This window comes from Salvelinus fontinalis, chromosome 7 (assembly GCF_029448725.1).
Source record: "Salvelinus fontinalis isolate EN_2023a chromosome 7, ASM2944872v1, whole genome shotgun sequence".
NCBI lineage: Eukaryota > Metazoa > Chordata > Actinopteri > Salmoniformes > Salmonidae > Salvelinus > Salvelinus fontinalis.
This window is the reverse complement of record NC_074671.1, coordinates 16,816,387-16,836,230: the sequence shown is the minus strand read 5'-3', so window position 1 is coordinate 16,836,230 and position 19,844 is coordinate 16,816,387. Positions and strand designations below refer to the sequence as shown.

The 19,844-nt window shown below is 44.0% G+C and overlaps 1 protein-coding gene across 3 annotated transcripts in view; it reads left to right on the top strand.

Annotated features, from left to right (window-relative positions):
• Positions 1–19,844, top strand: part of LOC129859102 (phospholipid-transporting ATPase IB-like) — a 111,546-nt gene that overhangs the window by 64,317 nt on the left and 27,385 nt on the right. For all 3 annotated transcript variants that reach the window (XM_055928476.1, XM_055928477.1, XM_055928478.1), the window contains exons 24-27: positions 6,639–6,811; positions 15,886–16,069; positions 16,262–16,372; positions 19,228–19,302. In XM_055928476.1, coding sequence (XP_055784451.1) covers positions 6,639–6,811; positions 15,886–16,069; positions 16,262–16,372; positions 19,228–19,302 — 543 coding nt within the window. The remainder of the gene's footprint in view (positions 1–6,638; positions 6,812–15,885; positions 16,070–16,261; positions 16,373–19,227; positions 19,303–19,844) is intronic.

The window sequence follows — 19,844 nt, the reverse complement described above, 5'->3', positions numbered from 1 at the left end:
CCAAACTACCTCATAATAACAGTGTGACGGCCCCTATACACCAAACTACCTCGTAATAACAGTGTGACGGCCCCTATACACCAAACTACCTCATAATAACAGTGTGACGGCCCTCTACACCAAACTACCTCATAATAACAGAGTGACGGCCCTCTACACCAAACTACCTCATAATAACAGTGTGACGGCCCCTCTACACCAAACTACCTCATAATAACAGTGTGACGGCCCCTCTACACCAAACTACCTCATAACAACAGTGTGACGGCCCTCTACACCAAACTACCTCATAATAACAGTGTGACGGCCCCTCTACACCAAACTACCTCATAATAACAGTGTGACGGCCCCTCTACACCAAACTACCTCATAATAACAGTGTGACGGCCCTCTACACCAAACTACCTCATAATAACAGTGTGACGGCCCCTCTACACCAAACTACCTCATAATAACAGTGTGACGGCCCCTCTACACCAAACTACCTCATAATAACAGTGTGACGGCCCCTCTACACCAAACTACCTCATAATAACAGTGTGACGGCCCTCTACACCAAACTACCTCATAATAACAGTGTGACGGCCCCTATACACCAAACTACCTCATAATAACAGTGTGACGGCCCCTCTACACCAAACTACCTCATAATAACAGTGTGACGGCCCCTCTACACCAAACTACCTCATAATAACAGTGTGACGGCCCCTCTACACCAAACTACCTCATAATAACAGTGTGACGGCCCCTCTACACCAAACTACCTCATAATAACAGTGTGACGGCCCTCTACACCAAACTACCTCATAATAACAGAGTGACGGCCCCTCTACACCAAACTACCTCATAATAACAGAGTGACGGCCCTCTACACCAAACTACCTCATAATAACAGTGTGACGGCCCTCTACACCAAACTACCTCATAATAACAGTGTGACGGCCCCTCTACACCAAACTACCTCGTAATAACAGTGTGACGGCCCTCTACACCAAACTACCTCATAATAACAGAGTGACGGCCCCTCTACACCAAACTACCTCATAATAACAGAGTGACGGCCCCTATACACCAAACTACCTCATAATAACAGTGTGACGGCCCCTCTACACCAAACTACCTCATAATAACAGAGTGACGGCCCCTATACACCAAACTACCTCATAATAACAGTATGACGGCCCTCTACACCAAACTACCTCATAATAACAGTGTGACGGCCCCTATACACCAAACTACCTCATAATAACAGTGTGACGGCCCCTCTACACCAAACTACCTCATAATAACAGTGTGACGGCCCTCTACACCAAACTACCTCATAATAACAGTGTGACGGCCCCTCTACACCAAACTACCTCATAATAACAGTGTGACGGCCTTCTACACCAAACTACCTCATAATAACAGTGTGACGGCCCCTCTACACCAAACTACCTCATAATAACAGTGTGACGGCCCTCTACACCAAACTACCTCATAATAACAGTGTGACGGCCCTATACACCAAACTACCTCATAATAACAGTGTGACGGCCCTCTACACCAAACTACCTCATAATAACAGTGTGACGGCCCTCTACACCAAACTACCTCATAATAACAGTGTGACGGCCCCTATACACCAAACTACCTCATAATAACAGTGTGACGGCCCTCTACACCAAACTACCTCATAATAACAGTGTGACGGCCCTCTACACCAAACTACCTCATAATAACAGTGTGACGGCCCTCTACACCAAACTACCTCATAATAACAGTGTGACGGCCCCTCTACACCAAACTACCTCATAATAACAGTGTGACGGCCCCTATACACCAAACTACCTCATAATAACAGTGTGACGGCCCCTCTACACCAAACTACCTCATAATAACAGTGTGACGGCCCCTATACACCAAACTACCTCATAATAACAGTGTGACGGCCCCTCTACACCAAACTACCTCATAATAACAGTGTGACGGCCCTCTACACCAAACTACCTCATAATAACAGAGTGACGGCCCTCTACACCAAACTACCTCATAATAACAGAGTGACGGCCCCTCTACACCAAACTACCTCGTAATAACAGTGTGACGGCCCTCTACACCAAACTACCTCGTAATAACAGTGTGACGGCCCTCTACACCAAACTACCTCATAATAACAGAGTGACGGCCCCTATACACCAAACTACCTCATAATAACAGTGTGACGGCCCCTCTACACCAAACTACCTCATAATAACAGTGTGACGGCCCTCTACACCAAACTACCTCATAATAACAGTGTGACGGCCCTCTACACCAAACTACCTCATAATAACAGTGTGACGGCCCCTATACACCAAACTACCTCATAATAACAGAGTGACGGCCCCTATACACCAAACTACCTCATAATAACAGTGTGACGGCCCCTCTACACCAAACTACCTCGTAATAACAGAGTGACGGCCCCTCTACACCAAACTACCTCATAATAACAGTGTGACGGCCCTCTACACCAAACTACCTCATAATAACAGAGTGACGGCCCCTCTACACCAAACTACCTCATAATAACAGTGTGACGGCCCTCTACACCAAACTACCTCATAATAACAGTGTGACGGCCCCTATACACCAAACTACCTCATAATAACAGTGTGACGGCCCCTCTACACCAAACTACCTCATAATAACAGTGTGACGGCCCTCTACACCAAACTACCTCATAATAACAGAGTGACGGCCCCTCTACACCAAACTACCTCATAATAACAGTGTGACGGCCCCTCTACACCAAACTACCTCATAATAACAGTGTGACGGCCCTCTACACCAAACTACCTCATAATAACAGTGTGACGGCCCCTATACACCAAACTACCTCATAATAACAGAGTGACGGCCCCTATACACCAAACTACCTCATAACAGTGTGACGGCCCTCTACACCAAACTACCTCATAATAACAGTGTGACGGCCCCTATACACCAAACTACCTCATAATAACAGTGTGACGGCCCCTCTACACCAAACTACCTCATAATAACAGAGTGACGGCCCCTCTACACCAAACTACCTCATAATAACAGTGTGACGGCCCTCTACACCAAACTACCTCATAATAACAGTGTGACGGCCCTCTACACCAAACTACCTCATAATAACAGTGTGACGGCCCCTCTACACCAAACTACCTCATAATAACAGAGTGACGGCCCCTCTACACCAAACTACCTCATAATAACAGTGTGACGGCCCCTCTACACCAAACTACCTCATAATAACAGTGTGACGGCCCTCTACACCAAACTACCTCATAATAACAGAGTGACGGCCCCTCTACACCAAACTACCTCATAATAACAGAGTGACGGCCCCTCTACACCAAACTACCTCATAATAACAGTGTGACGGCCCCTCTACACCAAACTACCTCATAATAACAGTGTGACGGCCCCTCTACACCAAACTACCTCATAATAACAGAGTGACGGCCCCTCTACACCAAACTACCTCATAATAACAGAGTGACGGCCCCTCTACACCAAACTACCTCATAATAACAGAGTGACGGCCCCTCTACACCAAACTACCTCATAATAACAGAGTGACGGCCCCTCTACACCAAACTACCTCATAATAACAGTGTGACGGCCCCTCTACACCAAACTACCTCATAATAACAGTGTGACGGCCCTCTACACCAAACTACCTCATAACAACAGAGTGACGGCCCCTATACACCAAACTACCTCATAATAACAGTGTGACGGCCCCTATACACCAAACTACCTCATAATAACAGAGTGACGGCCCTCTACACCAAACTACCTCATAATAACAGTGTGACGGCCCCTCTACACCAAACTACCTCATAATAACAGTGTGACGGCCCCTCTACACCAAACTACCTCATAATAACAGTGTGACGGCCCCTCTACACCAAACTACCTCATAATAACAGTGTGACGGCCCTCTACACCAAACTACCTCATAATAACAGAGTGACGGCCCCTCTACACCAAACTACCTCATAATAACAGAGTGACGGCCCCTCTACACCAAACTACCTCATAATAACAGTGTGACGGCCCCTCTACACCAAACTACCTCATAATAACAGAGTGACGGCCCCTCTACACCAAACTACCTCATAATAACAGTGTGACGGCCCCTCTACACCAAACTACCTCATAATAACAGTGTGACGGCCCTCTACACCAAACTACCTCATAATAACAGTGTGACGGCCCTCTACACCAAACTACCTCGTAATAACAGTGTGACGGCCCTCTACACCAAACTACCTCGTAATAACAGAGTGACGGCCCTCTACACCAAACTACCTCGTAATAACAGTGTGACGGCCCTCTACACCAAACTACCTCATAATAACAGTGTGACGGCCCCTATACACCAAACTACCTCATAATAAGTGTGGGTGTTATTTGAAGTAATCCTGACGACAGGCACAAGGTTCTTCATTTTTCAATTGAGGTTCTTACCTAAAAATTGTTGAAGGTTAATTTATGAATGCCTCTGGATTAGAGCATCTACTATGTTAATAAAATGTACATTTATAGATTTATTTTATTTTTATTGTTTTGAGAAAATGTCATGTTTGTGTTTAATCTTTGATTCCCAGACTGAGGAGATTCCGCTGGGGCAGATGGATGGGACTTTATCTGACTGTGCCCCTAAACACAAGCACATGCTCACATTCTCACACAGTCACACACACACAGGGACTTTGATTTGCAGACCTCTGACAACTGGTAATATCCTTTTATTCTCTTTGTTTTACTCTCCCCTTGTTTGGGAGAAGGTAAATACAAACAGGACTTCTAGACTAGAAGAGAAACACAGTCCAAGGCTGAGAGAACAAGAGAGGAGATTTTTCAAGAGAGAGGAGCGACAGCACGTTGCTGGATCTGTGTGTGTATGTGGTGTGTGTGTGTGAGTGTATACATTTTGGAGGGAAGCAGGGGTGAAAAATAATGTTGGTCTGGGCGAAAGAAAGGGAGTGCGTGTGTGATTGGTGTGTAGTTTCTCCCACACTCTGGTCAGTTGACTGTCACGCCCTGGCCTTATTATTCTTTGTTTTCTTTATTATTTTAGTTAGGTCAGGGTGTGACATGGGTAATGTTTATGTTTTGTTGGTTTTGGGTGTTTATTTGGTAAAGGGGTTATGGGGTGTAGTAGATGGTTTTGTGTTGAGTGTATATGTCTAGCGTTGTCTATGTTGGTTAGTTATCTAGGAGAGTCTATGGTTACCTGAATGAGTTCCCAATTAGAGACAGCTGATTTCGGTTGTCTCTGATTGGGAGCCTTATTTAGGGTAGCCATAGGCTCTCATTGGTTGTGGGTAATTGTCTATGTAAGAACGTTAGTAGCCTGTATGTTTGTGCACAACGTTTGTAGCTTCACGGTCGTTTTGTTGTTTTGTTGTGTTGTTAAAGTGTTTTTGTGTCGTGTTCATCTTCGTGTTAAAATAAAAGAAGATGGCTTATTTTCCAAAAGCTGCATTTTGGTCCGTTAATCCTCCACACGATCGTGACATTGACAGAGGGGTCATATCAGATCACAGGGATGAGCTGGGGTCATCTGACTGGAAATAGTCCTGTCTTCTCTGTGGGTTCATTGAATCCATAAAGTCTGTATTCAAATCAGATTTGATTGCGGGCGTAGTGAAAGGCTTGTGTTCCTAGCTCCTACAGTGCAGTAGTATTTAACAATACACAACAATAACACAGGAATCTAAAAAGTAAAAGAATGGAATTTAGAAATATTACTACGATCAATGTTTGTGCCTGGGACTGTGGTTTTGACAGTCTACATCTATCTGACGTTATATACTGAACATTGTGAAAGTGTGTCTGTTTACAGTTTGAATGTACAGTGTATACATGTTCTGTAATCTGTGTGTGTGTGTGTGTGTGGATTAAGTATGTATCCTGTGTGTGTGTGTTCTCCTGTAAGTGTGTGTGGGCTGTGTGGTGTTGTGTGTCTGCCTGGCCACATGGTTCTCATTAGAGGCGATGGGATGTTTGTTTTCTCTATTAGTCTGCTCCTTTATTATCAACAACTCCTTCAAAACTGCCCCAAACTACAGCCCAATAAACAGGTCTAACAAACACAACCAGGACTGCATAAACTGTGTGTGTATGTATTTAAATGTGTGTTTCAGACTTCAGATTGTGTTGCTACTGATGTATAGAGGTTTATATTGCCCCAGGCAGCAACCTCATTAAGATATGGATATCTCCTTCTCCCTGCCTCACTCAGTCCTTCCCTTTCACAATATTGGCCTTTCTTTGTCCCTCTACTGTCTCACTCTCTCCTCTTTGTCCCTCTACTGTCTCATTCTCTCCTCTTTGTCCATCTACTGTCTCACTCTCTCCTCTTTGTCCCTCTACTGTCTCACTCTCTCCTCTTTGTCCCTCTACTGTCTCACTCTCTCCTCTTTGTCCCTCTACTGTCTCATTCTCACCTCTCTTTCTTCACTCTTTCTAAGTCCCTCCGGCCTGTTCATGTACGTGTAAGAAGTGTGTGTTTATTTTCGATTGTATACTTTTGCATCTCCATTTCTGCTTAAAACCTGTAGATGAAGAATATATCTGGTGTGTGTTGAACCCCGTCTTTCTCTTGCCCTCCCCAGGCAACACGGGCCACCCTGACAGCTCACTGTACGTCTCTGGGTGACTCTCTGGGGAAGGAGAATGAGTTGGCTCTGATCATCGATGGACAGACCCTGAAATACGCCCTGTCCTTCGAGCTCCGCCAAGCCTTCCTAGACCTCGCCCTGTCCTGCAAGGCCGTCATCTGCTGCAGGTAACAAACGCACTCGCACACACATCCTATTCTGCATCTGCTTCATGTAGGACACACACACAGAGAGGAAGGAGAGCGTTGGGCTTGGGGTGTGTGTTGGGCTTGGGGTGTGTGTTGGGCTTGGGGTGTGTGTTGGGCTTGGGGTGTGTGTTGGGCTTGGGGTGTGTGTTGGGCTTGGGGTGTGTGTTGGGCTTGGGGTGTGTGTTGGGCTTGGGGTGTGTGTTGGGCTTGGGGTGTGTGTTGGGCTTGGGGTGTGTGTTGGGCTTGGGGTGTGTGTTGAGCTTGGGGGGTGTGTGTTGAGCTTGGGGGGTGGGGGTGTGTGTTGAGCTTGGGGGGTGTGTGTTGAGCTTGGGGGGTGTGTGTTGAGCTTGGGGGATGTGTGTTGAGCTTGGGGGGGAGGTGTTGGGCTTGGGGGGGGGGGGGGTGTTGGGCTTGGGGGGGGGGGGTGTTGGGCTTGAGGGGTTGGGCTTGGTTGTGTGGGCTTGGGGGGGGGGGGTGTTGGGCTTGAGGGGTTGGGCTTGGTTGTGTGGGCTTGGGGGGGGGGTGTTGGGCTTTGGGGGGAGGTGTTGGGCTTGGGGGTGTGTTGGGCTTGGTGCTGACTATAAAGGATCTGTTTGTTTTTTAATAGTGTTAGTAAATGACTGTAGATCATAAAATCCTGGCATGGATCTCAGAGTGGTTAATGGAATACACCGCACCACATGGAAATGTCAAAGTCATGACTCACTTAATGCTATTATCCAACCGCACACACACACACACACACACATACAGTTGGAAGTCGGAAGTTTACATACACTTAGGTTGGAGTCCATTAAAACTCGTTTTTCAACCACTCCACAAATGTCTTGATAACAAACTATAGTTTTAGCAAGTCCGTTAGAACATCTACTTTGTGCATGACACAAGTAATTTTCCCAACAATTGTTTACAGACAGATTATTTCACTTATTCACTGTATCACAATTCCAGCGGGACAGAAGTTTACTGTGTCTTTAAACAGCTTGGAAAATTCCAGAAAAGGATGTCATGGCTTTAGAAGCTTCTGATGGGCTAATTGACATAATTTGAGTCAATTGGAGGTGTACCTGCGGATGTATTTCAAGGCCTACCTTCAAACTCAGTGCCTCTTTGCTTGACATCATGGGAAAATCAAAAGAAATCAGCCAAGACCTCCACAAAAGAAATTGTGGACCTCCACAAGTCTGGTTCATCCTTGGGAGCAATTTCCTGCAATAAAATGCAAATGAATTACTTAAAAATCATACAATGTGATTTTCTGGATTTTTGTTTTAGATTCCGTCTCTCACAGTTGAAGTGTACCTATGATAAAAATGACAGACCTCTACATGCTTTGTAAGTAGGAAAACCTGCAAAATCGGCAGTGTATCAAATACTTGTTCTCCCCACTGTAATATATACACTGCCTCTATCTGTCCCTTCATTCATACAATGTACTCTCAAAGTCTCCTAGAATATTTACATTCCCTTTTTTAGTCATGTTTCCACGTCAGACAGTTACGTGTGTGTGTGTGTGTGTGTGTGAGGAGGGAAGTAATTGACTCGCATAAAAGCCATATCCGGACTCGGGTCTCCAAGGCCTTACAAAATAGCTCCATTCCTCCCCCTCTTTTTGTTCCTCTGTTTTCTTCCTGCTCCCCCCCTGGCACTCTCGTGGTAGAGGTGGCTGTGATCCTCTCCTGCTGTTTGTGTGTATGTTATGGCTGTTGTATCATCTCTGCTGGGCTATCATTTATCAGCGAGAGAGGAGAGAGAGACCTATATCTGTGTGCTACCTATATCCCCACACTAGAATCCCCATACTTTAATGAAGACAGCTTCTCCATCCTGGAGGGGGAAATCAATAATTTCCAGGCCCAGGGACATGTACTAGTTTGAGGCGACCTAAATGCCACAACTGGACGAGAACCTGACACCCTCAGCACACAGGGACAAATACCTACCTGGAGGTGACAGCACTCCCTCCTTCATATGCCCCCCTAGGCACAACTATGACAACATAACCAACAAAAACTGGTCACAACTCCTGCAGCTCTGTCACATGCTGGGTATGTACATAGTCAATGGTAGGCTTCGAGGGGACTCCTACAGTAGGTACATCTATAGCTCATGTCTTGGCAGTAGTACTGTAGACTACTTTATTACTGACCTCTACTCAGAGTCTCTCAGAGCGTTCAGTCAGCCCACTGACACCCCTATCAGATCACAGCAAAATCACAGTCTACTTGAACAGAGCAATACTCAATCATGAGGCATCAAAGCCAAAAGAACTGAGATAATATTAAGAAATGCTATAGATGGAAGGAATGTAGTGTGGAAACCTACCAAAAACCAATTAGGCAACAACAAATTCAATCCCTTTTAGACAACTTGATGGACAAAACGTTCCACTGTAATAGTGAAGGTGTAAACTTGGCAGTAGAAAATCTAAACAGTATATTTGACCTCTCAGCTTCCCTATCAAATCTAAAAATGTCAAACAGAAAACCAAATAAAATGAATGACAAATGGTTTGATGAAGAATGCAAAAACCTAAGAAAGAAATTGAGAAACCTGTCCAACCAAAAAGATAGAGACCCAGAATACCTGAGTCTACGCCTTCACTATGGTGAATCACTGAAATAATACAGAAATACAGTACGGAAAAAGAAGGAACAGCATGTCAGAAATCAACTCAATGTAATTGAAGAATCCATAGACTCGAACCACTTCTGGGAAAATTGGAAAACACTAAACAAAAAACACGAAGCGTTATTCAATTCTTTAACATCATCCACAGCTCTGGCATCTTCCCCAATATTTGGAACCAAGGACTGATCACCCCAATCCACAAAAGTGGAAACAAATTTGACCCCAATACCTACCGTGGGATATGCGTTAACAGCAGACTCGTACATTTCCTCAGTGAAAACAATGTACTGAGCAAATGTCAAAATGGCTTTTTACCAAAATACCATATGACAGACCTCGTGTTCACCCTGCACACCCTATTTGACAAACAAACAAACCAAAACAAAGGCAGTCTTCTCATACTTTGTTGATGTCAAAAAAGATTTTGACTCAATTTGGTATGTGGGTCTGCTATACAAATAGATGGATAGTAGTGTTTGGGGAAAAACATACAACATTATAATTTAAAAAAACTCACATTTCTTTCCACAGGCCCGTGGGGTGAGACAGGAATGCAGCTTAAGCCCCACCCTCTTCAACATATATATCAACAAATTGGCCAGGGCAGTAGAACAGTCTTTAGCACCAAGACTCACCCTACTAGAATCTGAAGTCAAATGTCTACTGTTTGCTGATGATCTGGTGCTTCTGTCCTCAACTTAGGAGGGCCTACAGCAGCACTCAGATCTTCTGCACAGATTCTGTCAGACCTGGGCCCTGACAGTAAATCTCAGTATCACAAAAATAATGGTGTTCCAAAAAAGGTCCAGTTGCCAGGACCACAAATCCAAATTCCATCTAGACACCGTTGCCCCAGAGCAAACAAAAAACGATACATACCTCGGCCTAAACATCAGCACCACAGGTAACTTCCACGAAGCTGTGAACGATCTGACAGACAAGGCAAGAAGGGCCTTCTATGCCATCTGAAGGAACATAAAATGTGACATACCAATTAGGATCTGGCTAAAAATACTTGAATCAGTTATAGAACCCATTTCCCTTTTAGGGTTGTGAGGTTTGGGGTCCGCTCACCAACCAAGAATTCACAAAATGGGACAAACACCAAATTGAGACTCTACATGCAGAATTCTGCAAAAATATCCTCCGTGTACAACGTAGAACACCAAATAATGCATGTAGAGCAGAATTAGGCTGACACCCACTAATTATACAAATCCAGAAAAGAGCTCAACAGCCACCTAAAAGGAAGCGATTCCCAAACCTTCCATAACAAAGCCATCACCTACAGAGAGATGCACCTGGAGAAGTCCCCTAAGCAAGCTGGTCCTGGGGCTCTGTTCACAAACACAAACACACCCCACAGAGCCCCAGAACAGCAACACAATTAGACCCAACCAAATCTTGAGGAAACAAAAAGATAATTACTTGACACATTGGAAAGAATCAACAAAAAAACTGAGCAAAATAGAATGCTATTTGTCCCTAAACAGAGAGTACACAGTGGCAGAATACCTGACCACTGTGACTGACCCAAACTTAAGGAAAGCTTTGACTATGTACAGACTCAGTGAGCATAGCCTTGCTATTGAGAAAGGCTGTCGTACACAGCCTGTCTTCTCTTGAGAGCCAGGTCTATGTGCACACTGCCCACAAAATGAGGTGGAAACTGAGCTGCACTTCCTAACCTCCTGTATGACCATATTAGAGACACATATTTCCCTCAGATTACACAGACCCACAACGAAAACAAACCCAATTTTTTGATAAACTCCCATATCTGTTAGGCAAAATACCGCAATGTGCAATCACAGCAGCAAGGTTTGTGGGCCGTTACCATGAGAAAAGGGCAACCAGTGGAACACAACATTGTAAATACCACCCATATTTATCTGTTTCCTAATCTTCCCCTATTATTCGTACTACAACTATTTGCATATTGTTAAAACACTGTACATGGCTGATAATATAACATTTGGAATGTTTTAATCCCTTGAAACCTGTATGAGTGCAATGTTTACTGTAGATTTTGTAAAAGTTTTTGTTGACATTGTTTGTTTCTCATCACCTTTGTTTATTATTTCAATTGCTTTGGCAATGTAAACATGTTTCCCATTCCAATAAAACCCATCTTAATGGAAAGAGACCATGCTAATAAATCCCCTTTGAATTGAGAGAGAGAACTAACAACAACATCAATTACAAAACGCATAAAGATTAGAATTCTTGGAAATGGAAAACGAGAGCTAAAAGACAAGTGGGTTGAAGTTGAGTTGAAGAGAGAAAGAACAAATGAAAGGAGATGCAGGATGAGTTGGCAGCGTAACAGTAAGACTTCACACACAAACTCCATGAGGTTTTTGTTTAGTGGTTTCCATCAGGTAGCAGGAAAACATGAATCACTGCCGTGCTTAAAATAACCAAAATGGCTTCCATTTAGAGCCAATTCCCAAGGTAAAAGTTTGCCTTAACCAAAGATCTAGGATTAGATTTGACTACCCCGGATCCTAACCTGAACAATTACGTGGATAGAAGTATTTCGGCCCCTGTATCAGTGGTTTAGAGGAGGTTTTCCCAAACCCGGTCCTGGGGCCCCACCTGGGTGCACGTTTTGGTTTTTGCCCTAGCACTACACAGCTGATGCAAATAACCAACTCATCATCAAGCTGTGATTATTTGAATCAGCTGTGTAGTGTTAGGGCAAAAACCAAAATGTGCACCCAGGTGGGGCCCCAGGATCAATTGGGGGGGGGGGGGGGTCGTCCAGGACCAAGTTTGGGAAAGCCTGGTTTAGGGGAACCTCTTCCCACTAATTGATTTATGTAGCTGTTCAGTCATTATGATAGCTGGTTGAGGTACTCACCCTCTTAACCTGTAACCCTCTCTGTCTGTCTGTCTGTCTCCTAAACCGGTTCTGTCTCCACACAGACAATGAGATGAGGAGCCCAGGGGAAAGGGACTAGGGAAATTCAGACTGTTTGTTTCTGTGTGTGCGTGTATAGCAGACACTATGCCTGTGGAAGACATGGCTCCTGTTACTATCTGTATGTCTATTTTGTAGCCCTGTAGTCAGACTAGGACCCACAGTGATTTAAAGCCCCAACAAGGAACAGTCTTTCTGGGATAAGAGGGAGCAGGCCTGGGTGGGTATGGAGCAAATCTCTACACCAGCATGTAACCACACACACACACACACACACACACACACACACGGCAGGCCAGGGGGAAGCCAATGAGTCATACAGATGCTCTGTGTGTTCTAAGCAAGACCCTGGCCCGGTCAAGCTGACACTGCAGAGCTGGGTGGTCCACTTAGCATTCTCACACACACACACAAAATCCGAGGGGAAACCCTCAGAGAGATTTGGCTGGAGAAGTCGATGTTGATAGACGAGCTGCGCCTCTGCTCTCTGAGGTGTGTCTGTCGGTCTGTGTGCGTGACAGAGTGACTCAACAGTCAGCCTGGTCTCAGAGACCAGATCTCTCGCTCTCTTGCTGTGTTAACATTATCTACTTCACTTGATTTGGCAATGAACAAAAGTGAAATAAACAAAAATGTACATTAAACATAACACTCACAAAAGTTCCAAAATAATAAAGTCATGTCATATGTGCAAATGGTTAATGTACAAAAGTGAAAATAAATAAACATAAATATGAGTTTACAATGGTGTTTGTTCTTCACTGGTTGCCCTTTTCTTGTGGCAACAGGTTACAAATATTGCTGCTGTGATGTCACACTGCGGTATTTCACCCAGTAGATATGTGAGTTTATCAAAATTGCGTTTGTTTACAAATTCTTTGTGGGTCTGTGTAATCTGAGGGAAATATGTGTCTCTAATATGGTCATTGATACACTTAGGTTGGAGTCATTAAAACTAGTGTATCTAAACTTCCAACTTCAGCTGTAGGTGCTGCTGTAGGCCATCGTTGGTTGGTGACAGAAGCACCAGATCATCCGCAAACAGTAGACATTTGACTTCAGATTCTTGTCGGGTAAGGCCGGGTGCTGCAGACTGCTCTAGTGCCCTCGCCAATTCGTTGATATATGTACCGTTCTGTATTTATTTTCTTAGTCAACCTTGTGTTCTGTTTCATTGTGTTCTTGAATGTAGCCCTGTTTCTTTGTTCTTGAACATAGCCCTGTCTCATTTTTTTCATTGATTTCACCTGTGGTAGTTACTCACCTGGTCTCATCTGCTCATTATTCAGCTCAGTTAATTCTGATTGTGTCTTTGTGAGCTATTGTTCGTTTTGACTCTACTAAGCCTGTTCCTAGCTCGTTTGTGAGAACCAGTTATAGTCCTAGTTTTGATTCACCTGCCTGTTTGCCTACCTGTGTATGACCAAGGTGAAACAAACACCTGCCGCGCTCTGCGCGTGAATCTACACCTTTTTCACCCTGAGTATTCATTACAATATATATATATATATGTTGAAGAGGGTGGGGCTTAAGCTGCATCCCTGTCTCATCCCACGGCCCTGTGGGAAGAAATGTGTTTTTTGGCTATTTCAACCGCACACTGGTTGTTTGTGTACATGGATTTTATAATGTCGGATGTTTTTCCCCCAACAACACTTTTCATACATTTTTATAGCAGACCATCAAATTGAGTCTTATCTTTTTGAAATCAAAAAAGCATGAGAAGACTGCCTTTTTGTTTGTTTGTCTATTAGGGTGTGCAGGGTGAATCTGTGTTCTGTCGTATGGTATTTTGGTAATAAGCCAATTTGACATTTGCTCAGTACATTGTTTTCACTGAGGAAATATACAAGTCTGCTGTTAATGATAATGCAGATGATTTTCCCAAGGTTGCTGTTGACGTATATCCCACAGTAGTTATTGGGGTCAAATTTGTCTCCACTTTTGTGGATTGGGATGATCAGTCCTTAGTTACAAATATTGGGGAAGATGCCAGAGCTGTGGATGATGTTTAAGTGTAGCCAATTGGAATTTGTTGTCTGTATATTTTATCATTTCATTGAGGATACCATCAACACCACAGGCCTTTTTGGGTTGGAGGGTTTGTATTTTGTCCTTTTGTTAATTCAAGGTAATTGGAGAATCCAGTGGGTTCTGGTAGTCTTTTAATAGTTGATTCTAAGATTTGTATTGGATCATGTATATGTTTTTGCTATTTGTTCTTTGTTATTGATACAACAAGATTGGACAAGTAGTTTACCCATACATCTCCGTTTTGGATAGATAACCCTTGTTTAGTGTTTTCCATTTTTCCCAGAAGTGGTTAGAGACTACGGACTCTTCAATTACATTGAGCTGATTTCTGACGTGCTGTTCCTTCTTTTTCCGTACTGTATTTCTGTATTGTTTTAGTGATAGTGAAGGCGTAGGCTCAGGTTTTCTGGGTCTCTATCTTTTTGGTTGGGTAGGTTTCTCAAGTTCTTTCTTAGGTTTTTGCATTCTTCATCAAACCATTTGTCATTTTTCATTTTCTTAGGTTTTTTGTTTGACATTTTTAGATTTGATAGGAAGCTGGGAGGTCAAATATACTGTTTAGATTTTCTACTGCCAAGTTTACACCTTCACTATTGCAGTGGAACGTTTTGTCCAGGAAGTTGTCTAAAAGAGTGCAGATATGTCTCTTTCCACCTCCAGCTCTCTGGGTCTGGTTGATGGGGTGTTGTTGAGCTGGACTAGTTTTTTAATGCTGACTGGCATGTGTTCACCTGTTAATAATATAGCACTGCGCCATGCCAGGGGATTGTCTGTGTGGAAGATTAAGTTGCTTATGTTCCCCTTTTTATAATAGTCAGATTTTCCATAAGGAGCTTATTTGTATTCTTTTCATGCCTTTGCATTTTTTACATTGAGGTTACTGTATTGTAATGACCTCTGAACAGCGGGAGGGGGCTTCAAAGGCCTCTGCATTTGGGTAGGGGAGGCTGTGAAACTCTCCTGCCATTGTTGGGCTCAAGGGATTTGACACCTCTCACTTCACACCTCAGAACATATCTGACTGCAACTTCAATTAGCACTGTCTTAGCATTCAGTCCTTATAAAATAAAATATATAATTGTAATGTATTTTTCTTCTTGACTTTAAAAGTCTGAACACCACTCACTCAGTTCCAGGTTGGATGGTGTTTTCAGGTTTCTGTTTGTTTGCCAGAGCATTTGCTGTATATCTTGGATATAATAATCTTAGTAGTCGGAGGAATCCTAGGAATGGAATCCTTCCAGGAAATGTTTTCCAAAATCAGGTTGTAGGTTTGGAGTGAAGGTTTTGTTTTGGGGGGTAGTATCTTCTATATGTCCTTGCTGAAAAATCCAAGTTTATACAAGTAAAACATTTTTTCCCCCTGGTTGTATTTTACTCTGTCTGTTTTTTCCAGTCTCCAGACATCTTTTACTTTTGGTCGTTGATGTTATAACTTTTTTCTAACGGGTTTCTCTCTCTCCAGGGTGTCTCCCCTCCAGAAGTCTGAGATAGTGGACATGGTGAAGAAGCATGTGAAGGCCATCACTCTGGCCATAGGAGACGGGGCCAACGACGTAGGCATGATCCAGACTGCCCATGTGGGGGTTGGCATCAGTGGCAACGAGGGCATGCAGGCCACCAACTCCTCTGACTACTCCATCGCACAGGTAACACACACACACACGCGCGCACACGCTAGAGTAGAGAACGGAGGAGGGGGGGAAAGGGAGGAGGGGAGTGGGAGAAGCTAGTTGAAGTATTCTGTGAGAGCCAGAGGAATCTCTGTTTATCTGTCTGACCACTCAGGTGTCTACTACTGCTTATCTCTTTGTCTCACTCCCCTCTCTTTCTGTTGCTAGTTTTCCTACCTAGAGAAGTTGTTGCTGGTCCATGGGGCGTGGAGTTATAACCGTGTCACTAAGTGTATTCTCTACTGTTTCTATAAGAATGTGGTTCTCTACATCATAGAGGTAAGACACACCCCACCCCCTCACTGTCCCACCCCTTAACCCTCACCTCTCTTAACCTTCAACCCTCACCTCTCCCACCCTTCAACTCTCACCTCTCCCACCCTTCAACCCTCACCTCCCCATCACCCCTCCCACATATAGACTGTACCTTATAAATGCCATCCAGTAATGTTTGAAGATGTATTACTATTTAAAACAATGTTTTACATTAGTAGAAGCTGGACCCATTTGGAGAGAGACTAACTCCCTTTCCCTACTTAGACCAATCTCTTTTCTCTCTCTCTCTCACACACAGACACACACACACACATTAACAGAGACATTTTGCAGCTGTTTGTCGAAATGTTTGACAATGACGGATGAGGTGCTCCTCTGGTGTCTGCTTTCTGTCTCACACACAAACACACACACACACACACACACACACACACACACACACACACACACACACACACACACACACACACACACACACACACACACACGGTCGGTCAGGGGCATTTTGGGAGGCTCCCCCATCATGAGGGTGATTTGTCAGCTGTGCCCCCTTCTCTGTCTAACATTAAGGATGCCAGCAGGTGCAGACCCTCAACCTCTACCTTCTACCACAATGTCCCTCTCCCGCAGGGCTAAGGATGTGTGATTATCACATGTGATTGGCTGCCTGTAGAGATCTGTAGGTCAAGGGACATAGACACTCTTTGTCCACAAAGCAGAGATACAGAGTCGTGTGTGTTGGGGGGGTTGGGTTGGCAGAGCAGGCGGGTGCTCCAGGAACCTCACCACAGTCTGTGTCTCTGTATGGATGGATGGGTTTTTTACTCTTTGTAGATACCTTTAGCATTGGGTAGTGTGAACTGACCCTAGATCTGTAATCTGCAGTGCCTTCAGAAAGTATTCATACCCATTGACTCATTCCACATTTTGTTGTGTTACAGCCTGAATTCAACATGGATTCAATAGATTTCTTCTCTCTCACCCATCTACACACATAATGACAAAGTGAAAAAATATTCTAGAAATTGTTGCAGATTTATTACAAATCAAATACAGGGGCCTCCCGAGTGGCGCAGCGGTCTGAGGTACTGCATCGCAGTGCTTGAGGCGTCACTACAGACCCGGGTTCGATCCCAGGCTGGGTCACAACCGGCCGTGACCGGGTGTCCCATAGGGCGGCGCACAATTGGTCAAGCGTCGTCCGGGTTTGGGGAGGGTTTGGCCGGGGGGGCTTTACTTGGCTCATCGCGCTCTAGTGACTCCTTGTGGCAGGCCGGGCGCCTGCAGGCTGACTGGTCGTCAGTTGAACGGTGTTTCCTCCGTCACATTGGTGCAGCTGGCTTCTGGGTTAAGCGGATGGGTGTTAAGGAGCACAGTGTGGCAGGTCATATTTAGGTGGACACATGACCCGATCTTTGCCTCTCCCGATTCCATTGGAGAGTTGCAGCGATGAGATAAAATCGTAATTGAAATTGGGAGAAAAGGGAGGTTAAATACAACAACAACAACAACAAAAAAATATATATACACAGTACTAGTCAAAAGTTTGGACACACCTACTCATTCATGTAGTAACCAAAAAAAGTGTTAAACAAATCAAAATATATTTTATATTTGAGATTCTTCAAAGTAGCCATCCTTTGCCTTGATGACAACTTTGCAGACTCTTGGAGCTGCCTTACAACCTTTTTTTGCTTTATTGAGTATGTGGCTTTATTATTTTACATTCTTTGAAAACTGATATGTGACATGTATTAATGCCCAAATAACATGCAAAACAGGCAACAAAAAAAACAAAAACAAACAGGTGGCTAAATAGGTGGGGCTCAAAACAGTTGACTGGTCGCCACTGATTACAAGCATACCCATAACATGATGCAGCCACCAGTATGCTTGAAAATATGGAGAGTGGTACTCAGTAATGTGTTGTATTGGATTTCCCACAAAGATAACACTTTGTATTCAGGACAAAAAGTGAATTGCTTTACCACTTTTTTTTATTGCCTTGTTGCAAACAGGATGCATGTTTTGGAATATTTTTATTCTGTACAGGATTTTTTCTTTTCACTCTGTCAATTAGGTTAGTATTGTGGAGTATCTACAATGTTGTTGATCCAGCCTCAGTTTTCTCCTATCACGGCCATTAAACTATAACTGTTTTAATGTCCTCATTGGCCTCATGATGAAATCTCTGAGTGGTTTCCTTCCTCTCCGGCAACTGAGTTAGGAAGGTCGCCTGTATCTTTGTAATGATAATTAATTACTTCTCCATGTTCAAAAGAATATTCAATGTCGGCTTTTTTATTTTGACCCATCTACCAATAGATGCCCTTCTTTGAGAGACATTGGAAAACCTCCCTGGCCTTTGTGGTTGAATCTGTGTTTGAAATTCACTGCTCAACTAAGGGACCTTACAGATAATTTTATGTGTGGGGTACAGAGATGAGATAGTCATTCAAAAATCATGTTAAACACTTTTTTTGCACACAGAGTGAGTCCATGCAACTTATTATGTGACTTGTTAAGCACATTTTTACTCATGAACTTATTTAGGCTTGCCATAACAAAGGGGTCGAATACTTATTGACTCAGCTTATCAATTTGTAAACATTTTGAAATACTTTATTCCACTTTGACATTGTGGGGTATTGTGTATAGGCCAGTGACACAAAATCTAAATTGAATCTTTTTTAATTTCGGGCTGTAACACAACAAAATGTGGAAAAAATCAAGAGAATTGAATACTTTATGAAGGCAATGTATGCACAAGGGCTATGTGGTTATCCTCTATCCCTGTTAATCAATTTATTCCATGCTCCCTTGTTTCACTCATCCTATATCATCCCTCTCTTGTCCAGCTGTGGTTTGCCTTTGTGAACGGCTTTTCTGGACAGATCCTGTTTGAACGCTGGTGTATAGGCCTCTACAATGTGGTGAGTGTCCACTTTATGCATACTGTCCATTTCTCTGTCTCACTCTTTCTGGATCTGTCCTTTACTCCCCCGCGTTCTATATATTTTTTCTCCCTTTCTCCCTCTCCCTCCCTTTCCCTGTCTCCTTCCCTCCCTCCCTCTCTTTCTCCCTCTCCCTCCCTTTCCCTGTCTCCCTGTCTCCTTCCCTCCCTCCCTTTCCCTGTCTCCTTCCCTCCCTCCCTTTCCCTGTCTCCTTCCCTCCCTCCCTCTCCCTCCCTTTCCCTGTCTCCTTCCCTCCCTCCCTCTCTTTCTCCCTCTCCCTCCCTTTCCCTGTCTCCTTCCCTCCCTCCCTCCCTCTCTTTCTTTCAATCTCTCCTTCCCTCCCGCCCTTCCTCTCTCTTTCACTCTCCCTCTTTTTCCATGTCTCTACTCTGTGTGAGCTGTTTGGAAATGGTGGAATTCCTGCTGATTGTGTCACGGTGATTGTTGTGCTGATTGTGTCACGGTGATTGTTGTGCTGACTGTGTCACGGTGATTGTTGTGTTGACTGTGTCACGGTGATT